Raw genomic sequence first — 11,130 nt, forward strand, 5'->3', positions numbered from 1 at the left:
GACGGTTTGAGGTAGATGTTCCACGTTAGTCGTAGGTGAAGTAAAACACAAGTGCCTGTTGGCTCAGAATGGAGCCGATACAGGAAACGATTTAAGCAGCGAACGGTCTCTGCTTGTAGGTAAAGCAAGCCGTAATAATTATAAGGATAAGTAATGCTCGCGGAAGTGAATTGCGCCTATAAAGTAGCCGGTATCAGGTATCCGGGCAGCAGTGACCGAAATGGAGGTTCCAAACGCTCGCTTTACATACAAGCAGACACCGTTCACTGCTTAAATCGTTTCCTGTATCGGCTCCATTCTGAGCCAGCAGGCACTTGTGTTCTACTTCACCTACGACTAACGTGGAACACCTACCTCAAACTGTCTCAAGGCAGTGTCTTGACAATCAGGCAATTAACCCATTTGTCCTGATGATGATCCCATTATTGTTCTGAAAGGGATCGAAACATCGTTGACCTCTGAAATAGTTCCACGCATGTAACCACTGTGTGATATTAGTGTGGATACTATTATGGATAGATTGTTTAACCTTATCAAATCTAAGCTTCCACTGCTTGTTACCTGAAGTCCTTCCTGTTTGTATGTACCCGTGTTTTGTTTTCTGTATTGGATGCAGGACTGGCTCCCGCTCCATTGTTTGTTGCTTTTGCTAATAATGAAAATTTGCTTATCTGATTAAATACTTTGTCCGGCTGGACACTGTTGAATATAGCGTCCATCTTGGTCTATATTAAATTTTTCGTGATATATGTGTTACTCTAAGGACCATTGTTATAATATATATTTGGTCATTGCTACAGCGTATGTAAATATTGCTCAGTGCTGTGTTTGATTATGAAAATGTAAGATTTTTGTGACATAATAGGTCTGTTTTAGGCAGCTGAAGCAGACTGCTTTATATTTCAGGCTGTCTTTTGCTAGCTTGTGAAGTGACAAAACACAGTGTTTCTCTCAATGGTCTCTGCTGCCAACTTCCGACATATACTCTTGGACATTCATGAACTGCAATTAAAGACTGGATGAGGCGGCCTCTCTTTTTTTCACTTATCTAGTTTGTTTTATCTCAAGAAGCAGAGCCTGAAAAGAAATTGCAAATGAACTGGTGGTAGAGGGCAGGCGAAATAGTCTTTAGTGCAGCAGGCCTAACCACAACCCCATGGCACCTACTTCCGCAGGGAAGGGGAGCGCCCAAGTAGGTTGAAGTCCCCAGGTCCATACTATTAATAAACAACTGCCTCTTTCGTGTACTCATCTTTCCAACTTGGATCCTGAATAAGCAGCAGTCTGCATCATTATTTAAAATCTTCCATAATCAAACAGTAAAACACTCTTTTCAAAACCTTACAAGATACCCTTTTTCCAACTGTTGCCTTTGCATGTATTGTCACTTATATTGTCATTCGGTGAAACCTAATTGAGTGGAGAAGATACCAAACTGATACTTCTCACTCTTCCCCTCTACTGTACTACTTGATCCGTGTGATCATCCATTCAACATCAGGGTGCTTTGTTGTGAACTTTTCTTTTTCGGAAAAAATGCATAACAGAACTAGGTCTGTCACCGTTCGTTCGCTGTGACGGGTTAGGCTGATTCAAATTCAGAGTGTTAGCAGTCAAGCCAACCCTGCCAGAGTAACTCTTATTCGCAGGGGTTATTTGTAGGTGTGTGACCCCTCATCTCCGAGCCAAGAAATATTACACCCACAGCTGCTGGTGTTCTACAATATAAGGTTATTTATTGGTTCAATTAGTATGTAAATCCTATGCTGAGATTACCGTAGTAATTACCATTATTCTTATACAGTAATTATATAGACTAAGATGAACACTAGGAAAACGAAAGCACATTAACCACTGTGAGAAACTGAGTTACTTGTTGACTGGGGGCGTGTGCCCTGGTCAAGCAGCAAACACAATCCCGGTCAGGGCAAGGCACCAGAAAACCATAAATTAACCCATGCTCAGCCCCCTGGTAGCTGTGCACAGAGAAATCAGGCTTAACTCGGCGGCAATGTGTAAAATATTTGTGCAACATTTCAAACAGTAAAACTGTGACAACACCACACAAAAAGGAACCCACAACATGTTAAACAAATAGAGAAAGAGCACGGGAAGGGTAAAGTTAAGGGGAGAAGGGAAAACAACGACAGAAAGAGAGGAACTACTTCTTTAGGCACTGCAATGTAAGGTCCTGTTAGCAGTGGAAGGACACAATTCATCACAACTGCACACATAACAACTGAAATATTCTCTGGGCACGAAAACACAAGAATAGGAATAAAAGCCACTGAGACAGCAGCATGGAAATAAGAGCCCAAACTCTTGCCACTCTATAACCGAGATCAACAAGAACACAGAAGCCAAATGTTTCTGTAACTGATGCAAATGGGCGAAACATGACCATCCAGCAAAACTACACTAATTTGGAAAGCAAGCTTCAGATAACACCTTCCCAGAAGGATCACGTTAATATTTTTTGATACCTCCAGTTTGCCAATTGTCAAAACTTTACAAGGCGGCGAAAAGGAGGAAACAGTAATTCCACAATAGTGACACATTATGTAACTCCAATTTAAATCATGCAGAACGTTTAAAAAAAAGTGCAATTGCAATTAATACCACAGGATTCCAAAATAAATCGATGTAAAATGGACTTCTAATTCAACTGAACTCAGATGGCAGTATGTTAAGGCTCGCAATCTCTTGCAGCTCAGAGATTACACTGCCCCAGACAACATGCATTAAAAACATAAAGGGCTTTGTCATTTACAAAACAAATAGCTCCAACTTTCCTACTGCGAGACCTATTGGCAACGCCAGTGCTTGTTATTGCATATAAGTCCCCCCTAAGGAAGGGCTTAGGTAGCCTATAAGGTAAGGTGCACTGTAAATAAAAGGTTAGACATGTACTTTTAAGTTTTATATGCCCAGTAGTGAAAAACTCCTACATTTGTTTATAGGTCTCGCCTGAGCCAGCGCATGCCCTGCTCTGGCAAGACATTTAGTGAGTGGGCTTTAAAAAGCCGACCACAGCTTTTTTGGTGGCCTAGAGCATGCGGTTATGTGAACAGTAAAGAGCAAAGGCGCTATCTGGCTTTCCTCTCTTGTCATGGCTCATTAAGTGCATCGCTCGCGGGCACCTTTACAGCCAGCGATCGCTTTGACGGCTGCATCACTTTCACGGCTGCACAGCCAATGCTTGTTTTTACTTTCATCCTTCCTGTTCTACACTCACCCCATTTTCTCCCTCTTCTCTGTATCTTAGTCTCCGTCAGTCTACCTTTCTCTCCGTTTATAATTTTCCTTCCTCGGATCTTTCTCTGGCCCTTCTACATCCCTTCACACATCACAATGTTTCTTCATTCCTTTTGTTATATCTCCCACTCCCTCCTCTTTCTCCTTGCCATAGCTACGTAGTGCTCTTTTCATTCACTTACCTTTCGCAGCTTTCTCGTCACTCGTTTTATTCTCTTTCATAGCTCTCACTCGCCCACCTCTTTCCGTTCTCCCAGTCTCTCCCACCCTTCCATGTTTCATTCTTTCTTCTTGCCCACCTCGTCCCACTCATCTCTTTCCTCACATATCTCTGACTCTCTTTTACGTTTCCCTCTCACACATCGCTTCGTCAGGGTAGTGTGCGCTTTGTAAATACAATTACAATCTTCAGCCACTCTTCCCTTTGTATCAAATCACTTTGCTCGCTTTCTTCTATCCCATTCTTCATCTCCACTACCATATTCCTTACAAGCTTCATGTTCGCCCTTCCTCTTTATTATTATTCGTGTCCCTATTTATTGTTCCCCCCTTTCTCCAACCTTGAGCTAACACGTTTTTCCCCTCCACTGCCCCTTCTCTACCCTTCTCACTTTCCCTCTTCCCTATCTTCATTTTTTCTTTTCCATTCTCCTCCTCTTGCTGTACTTTCACTCCTGCCACTCATCTTTTTTTATTCTCTCTTGTCTTCAATTCTTCCTTTCATTCTGCCCCGTATTTTATACTGTCCCTCCTTTCTTATATCTCGTTTCTCTCCCTCTTTATCTCTTTTTTTCTCCCACTCGTTTTAGCCAGCACCACTGGAGTCAAGCTACCCTGGCTGAAGACGGCTGGTAGCCAGAAACCGGTCCTAGGATGCTTGATTCCGGTAAAGGAAAGACATGGCTTGGCAGTTCGGGCTGGACTGTTCCCATGAAGCACAGGATCAAGGCTGATTTGCATGTGGCCATGTCTGAACTGGGGTGGTGTGGAGTGCAAAAAAACGGTGGATTTAGACCCAGATCTCTGTACTGGGGTGAATGTATGACATTGCTCTGCATCCTGTCCATCAATTGTTGTTTTTACTTTCGGAAAGTTGGCATCTTCCTGTTATTTGGCATTTGGTGCCTCCAGACTCCCTTGGGTCACGTGAATGGCTAACCTGGTCTAACCAACATGACTGTGTGTAGTTAGGACTTTGTGAATTCCTCCCAGACAGTCACAATAGAGGGATAGGGCTTGCCTGAATGGGGCATCTGCACGCAGGTTGGGGGCGGATCGGGGCAGAGCACCACTTGCAACTGAATAGGCTGTGCTCTATCCTCACACAAAGGGCTTGTACCCATTGCATTGTCCCTGCAACCTGCTTGGAGCCAGGTCAGGGGAGTAAGGAAAGTCCAAGAACTTCAAAAAGATATCTCTAGAAATTTCTCTAACTTCAAAGAAGGCACCAGGTATAAAAATAGGGCCCTCAGACCCACTCTCTTCAGTTAACTTTCTGAAACTGTGGAAGAATGCTCTGGGGTCTGCCTGCTGCTGTGGCCTGCAGAGTACTCCACAAGACTGCTTTACTGCACCTGGAAGGGCTGTTTTGCTGCCTGGTGCTTGCCTTGAACCAGAGGCCTGCGCTACTGCTCGAGCCCTGCTGCTTCACCTGAACCCAGGACTACCAGAATGTCTTTAAGGGCAAGTTTGCTGGCCTCCTGTTCAGAGACACAGGGACATAATAGGCTTCCACCATCTTGAACCCACAACTGGACCTAGCCTGAGTGAGTCCTAATCCCCAAGTGGTGCTCATTCAGTCCTAGGCCCTTGGTGGTGGTACTAAAGGTGCCCAAATAGCCAAAAGGGAAAACTTGGGACTTAGAAACTTTTTGGCTGAAAACTGCTCTGAGAACCGAGGGATGACCGAGACCAACCTGCTCATCTAGCTGTCCAAGTTGCATCACCGGTCAGCCTGACTATGCAACTGCTCCCGCTACATTCTTTTTCGCAGCAGCATATCCTGTTCAGCTGTCCTTAGCCAAAGGAGTATCCTGGCTCCTGGAACTCTCATCGGCTACAGCGTCCTGTGTTGTCCCGCTGGAGATTTCTGACTTCCATAAACAGGACTAAATCTGAACGTGGAAATCTTCATGCGACTTCGTCCAGCGGCCCCCCTGACAATGCTCCTTCCTCAGACACCACCTGCAGCCTTGCCCCACTGAACTTTACCTTGTTAGACCATTTTTTCAAGAATTTCTTCTAGGTCGGAAGGTAAACGCCGACCGGGCCCAACCCACTTTTTGTATCAGACCCACGCTGCATCGCAGTCGGACATATTTTTTTTTTTACTTTGACCCAGTCTCACATGACTAGATAACTGCGGTTGGCGCTTTGAAATTTTAGGCGCTAGTTTTTTCTAGAGACTTTAAAAATTCATAACTCTGGTTGTACTGATTGGATTTTTATCATTTTGGTGTCAAATAATGTATTAACATTTACTCTATTTCTCTAAATTGAAGTGGGATTTTTTGTGTTGTTTCTTCAACTTATTCCTGTTTGAGTGCAGCATAAATACTTTACACATTGGGTCCAATTTAAGACTGACTGCTTTTTGTGCCACACTACCCAGGGTTAAGCACAGGGTAATTTAGTGAGTTTTTGTGGGCCATCGTGCCAGGGACTGTGGCTGTTGCTTGAACAGAGCTAACAAAACAGACAACCAACAACCCAATTTCTCACAAAGGCCATAAATCACATCACAGATCAACATGTTTTGTGTAGTGCATTCTTTCCTCTCTGGGTTTTGTGTAAACTTATACTGATAACTCACAGGCACTTCTGCACAGGTTGTGTTTACGGTCTGCAGGGCTGCACAAGGCATTGCAATCGGCTCGAGTCTTACACCACTATTAAATCAAGAAGAAGCTTGAGAGTTATGGCACGGTACGCTCAGTCACCTAAAAGACAGATAGAAACTGCCAACATGGCCAATGTTTATTATACAGCCATAAAAGGGAATATGTTATTGACCATTACTGAAGTACTAAAAGAGTGGTTTAGTTTGTCTAAGACTGGCCACGGACATTGCTAAAACAGGGCCTTTTCTGAAATGTATATCACTGCACACAGGACACAAGTCTGGGTACACATGGGTAGATGCCATCCACCCTTCGAAGAAGTTGGCCCACTGAAATATGCTGAACTCGTTCTGGTGTAATTCTTAGACACCAGGACACATTCAGCAGCCCCTGCACATTGTCTGCTTTCAATTACCAGCAGCAAAGTGCAGGCTGCAAGGGCCTTTTTTATTTTCACCTCCAGCTGGGCCAAAGATAAAGGCCAAAGTGAAGGGGCCAGCAGGCCTCCTTTTGTTTCCATATGATCCTGGCTGGGCGCGGTCTGGAGCCTCATACTTGGCTGCAAATGCGACAAAGGGGAAACAAAGGCACACCGCTTGTTATTACTTCACAGACACTTAAAAGAGACTGTGTATAAAAGATATGCCTGCATTGTAAGAATGTCAGACATGTTGGTTTGTCCCAGTATTTACACAAATAATTTAAATAGCACCATTTTATTTATTTTATAGAGCTACTCATACTCACCCAGTGCTTTACTTAACATACACATTATACATTGATACTAAATTATGTAAGTGTGTAAATCTATGTATAAGATGTGCTACATAAGACAGTGAGGGTAACAAGATGTAGGAGTCACGTATCATCCTTTAATAAAAGCTCACTGTTCTAGATTAGAAGGATTACAATTTATGAACTGCAAGTAAGAAAAAGACCTCTGTGTTAAAAGTAGTAACCCACTTACTGATCTACATAAAATAAAAATATGTCATCTGCATGGTACAAGATGTGGTGAGCAGGAGACACACTAACTTTCTATACTACCTTGATTAAAATCTTGGACTAGACAAAATACATATCTCTCCAACAAAAAGTGCTAACCTCCCAAGTTATCTTGCAAGTTATAATTATTCCTTGAGATTTACTGGGCGCCCAAAGACCTCTGCAGCAGGTGTTTTTACCCCATGAGATATTTTAAAATGCAGACTTTGTAGCCAATTAAGCAGAACATATCTACTGCCATGTTATCCTTGTTGCCAATTCCTTTTGTGGCTTAGGTTTAAAAAAAAAAAAAAAAAGTTGATGTGCAGACTTTCAGACAGGGTTGCGCCACTTTTTGGGCACAACTCTAAGACAAGATCTTGTTTGTTAAATCTTGTAATTTGCTTAAATGTACTCATGATAGACATGCAAAACATACGTGTGAGGTCTGAATATTGGACGTCACTTCTTGTAGGGTCCCTTCTTATGATGTCACATGCGACGTCACGCGCTTTGATGTCACGTATCATGTTGTCACTTGCATACTGCCTAACTTGGTTTGTCCCCCCCACTTTTTTTTTTTAAGACTTGTGTCCAGAATTCACAAATGTAAATGCTTTGTCCCATGTGCAATAAAGGGCAAAACACAGGGAATTTAACGCACAGAGAATTTGGAGCAGTCAGACATACGTAAACTGAAATCGGTATAACCCCAAATATTAAGCATGACATGCTATCAGAAGACCAGTGGAACACTCAACTCCCACACTCAACATTCAAAACAGAACAAGCTGCGAACAACTCTCCCAGTGGATCACAGAATGAGCCGACAGAATCTCCCTCGCCAAGCCAGCCAAATTCAAAGGACCTGCTAGCAGAACCAGCTGGTTCAACGTGGAGCGGAAATCCACCAAACGCAACTACCGGCAACCAGAAAGGAAGTGGCGCACCAGCAAAGAGACGGGAGACCATACCACCTTCAAAACAGTACTCAACCAGTATTACTGCCTCCTGAAATAAAAAAATAAAAGAAGAGGAAGAGGAAGAAGACGACAACGACTACTAGTGGACTGCATAGAAGCCAGCACAAACCGCAGCAAGGAACTCTTCGCCATCATGAAGGAGTTCTCCAACCCCACAGAGAGTGACATCACCACCATTCACAAACTGTGTGACACCCTGGCGGACTTCTTCCACAACAAGATCGCACTCATCTACGAAAACTTCAAACCCCAACCCTCCACCACTGACAGCATCACCCTGCTCAAACCCACTAACCTCAACCCTGAACATCTGCTCACCCAGTGGGACACTCACAACTCAAGTCACAATCTCCATCATACACTCTGTGCACTCAGGAGCACCCACGGACCCCTGTCCCCACCACATCTTCAAACTAGGGAGCAAGACCATTGTCTACAAGCTCAAAAAAATCCTGAACAACATCATCACCTCAGCCTCCTTCCCTGGGGACTGGAAACACGCTGAAATGAGGACCCTCCTGAAGAAACTATCCACCGACCCAGCAGAACCGAAGAACTACTACTCATCTCTCTGCTTCTTTTTCCAGAGAAGGTTCTCAAGAAGGCAATCAACGACCAACTCACCGATTACCTGGAACACAACCTCCTGGACCCCTCCTAATCCGGATTCCGATCCAGCCACAGCACCAAGACAGCCCTTATTGCACACACCGACAACATCAGGGACCTCCTGGACTGCAGCGAAACGGCAGCCCAACACCTTCTCCCATCACTTCTTGATCAACAGACTCAACCACATCGGAATCCAGGGGGACGCCCTCAAATGGATTGCCATATACCTCACCACAAGAACCTAGAGAATCCGTCTCCCTTTGTTCACCTTGGAACCCAAGAAGATCTCTGCGGGGTCCTCCAAAGATTGTACCTCAGTTCCACCTTCTTTAACATGTACAGGACCCCCCTGGCCACCACCGTCAGTTCGCACAGACTCAACATCATCTCTTATGCCGATGACACCAAGCTCATCCTTTGCTGTCAGAAGACCCCTCCACCACCAGAGCCAACTTCCAAAGATGTATGATTAACGTCACCGACTGGATGAAGCACAACGGTCTCAAGCTCAACACGGACAAGAAGGAAGTACAAATCTTTGGGAACAACACCTCGCCATGGTGGCCTGCTGAACTCTGCCCATTACCCGCCCAGACAGACCAGACCCGATCATCTTGGACAGCAAGCTTTATATGAAGAAACAGGTAAACACAGTCTCATCCACCTGCTTCCACACCTTACGCATGCTCCACACGATCTTCAAGTGGCTCCCAGTCAACACCAAAAGGAACGACACGCAGGCCCTCGTCACCAGCAGGCAAGGCTACGGGAACACACTCTATGTAGGAATCACCACAGGCCTCCTGAAGAGACTACAGACAATACAAAACTCAGCAACAAGACCCATCCTCGACCTCTTCCAGACGGGCCCACATCAGACCACACCAAGAAGCTGGACTGTTTCCATGAGGCACAGGGTCAAGGCTGATTTGCATATAGCATTTGTCTGACCTAGGGTGATGTGGAGTGCAAAAAAACGATGGATTTAGGCCCAGATCTTTGTACTGGGGTGAATGTAAGACATTGTTCTGCATTCTGTCCATCAACTGTGTTTTTTGCAATTTTCACACCAAGAAGCTACACTAGCTACTGACCCAGAAGAGATGCCAATCTAAGATGTTGGCCCACACATACAAAACCCTGCATAACAAAACTCCATCATACATCAACAAATGCATGCTCTTCCACCAACCGACCACACATCTACGATTTGCCTCCCTCTTCCTTGCAGACACCCCCTCCTCCAGATCCGCCAAAGCAACAGAGGACGCTCCTTCGCACCCCTGGCAGGCAAAGTTTGGAATGACCGTCCCCTGCACCTCAGGACCGCCTCATCGCTCAGGAAATTTAGGAAAAGACTCATGACCTGGCTGTTTGAATGAACAGATCACCACAAAGCAGTTACCAACTTCAACTTCGATGCCTTGAGAACCGTACGGGTGATTTGCTGCGCTTTATAATTCCCCAATTGACTTTTCAACCTGAAAGAGTGGATGGTGGATTTATATTTCTGAATGTGTAGTTGAACTTAGAAGAACTAAGGTGTCAAAAGAATTCCTGTCTGGTTTCTCCAAAACACGTCCCCTTTCTCATGACGAACTGCTCGCACTCTGATGGTAAATGTTTAACTTCAAAAGTTATTTAAAGCAATTTGGAAAGTTTGGACAAAAGGTTGAATTAGAGGACGAATAGCAGATGGATCTAGGGGTTGTACTCAGCAATTTGTGTTTCCAAGTCGTGCCTCCCTTCTCCGTGTAAAAAAAAGCTCGCTTTTAATGACACGGGCCTTGCCTGTGTTTATATTAAAACAAAAAAATCTCACGTCATCGATCTGCATTTCCACCTCCTCCAGCAGTTCTTCTCTGCCGCCGCGACTGCTCCTCATATGGACGTCCCCGCCGGCGCTAGCACTCTGTGGACGGCGCCTACTATTGTTCGTTGATGGCTCAGCCATCATTGAGATTTTGTCAGAAAAGAATGAGAAAACTGCGCCACGAGACTGGTGGTATATACAGAACTGTTCGCATGTGTTGTTCCTTAAGGGCGGACCGTGTCCTGAGCGGTGCCATTTTAGCATCAGGCTCGAGCTCATTAGTCTCAATATACGTTACGTGGCGCATTGCCTGACCATAGCCTTGCCTTTGCGCACATGCGTTTTAAGTGTTTTGAACGTTTAATGAAACTGACCTTGCGGCTCGCGCCCAAAAACTTTTAAGAATAGAAGTAAAATCACTACGTGGAAACCAGGCACATTTTTTTGTCAACAGTAAAACAGCGTAAAGGCTATAATCAGGGTTTTAAGTGGGATGAAACAACTGGGGGGGTCTCTCAAAGGGGCGTCGCACTGTAATTAAGGGCGTGGCTAAAAAACACATGAATCTTGCGTTTCATAAATTAGCAGCAACTATGGCTTGTATATAGTATTGAAAAAGCTTCCACTTAAAGCCCTGGTGTCA

The 11,130-nt window shown here is 44.6% G+C and overlaps 1 protein-coding gene across 1 annotated transcript in view; it reads right to left on the reverse strand.

The window, feature by feature from the left end:
- The window catches only part of C3_1H4orf46 (chromosome 3_1 C4orf46 homolog), a 61,722-nt gene extending 50,976 nt beyond the window's left edge, over positions 1–10,746 (reverse strand). The window contains exon 1 of the mRNA XM_086963314.1: positions 10,497–10,746. Coding sequence (XP_086819440.1) covers positions 10,497–10,631 — 135 coding nt within the window. The 5' untranslated portion in view covers positions 10,632–10,746. The remainder of the gene's footprint in view (positions 1–10,496) is intronic.
- Positions 10,747–11,130: the final 384 nt, after the last annotated feature.

The sequence above is a fragment of the Lissotriton vulgaris genome, chromosome 3_1 (assembly GCF_964263255.1).
Source record: "Lissotriton vulgaris chromosome 3_1, aLisVul1.2, whole genome shotgun sequence".
Lineage (NCBI taxonomy): Eukaryota > Metazoa > Chordata > Amphibia > Caudata > Salamandridae > Lissotriton > Lissotriton vulgaris.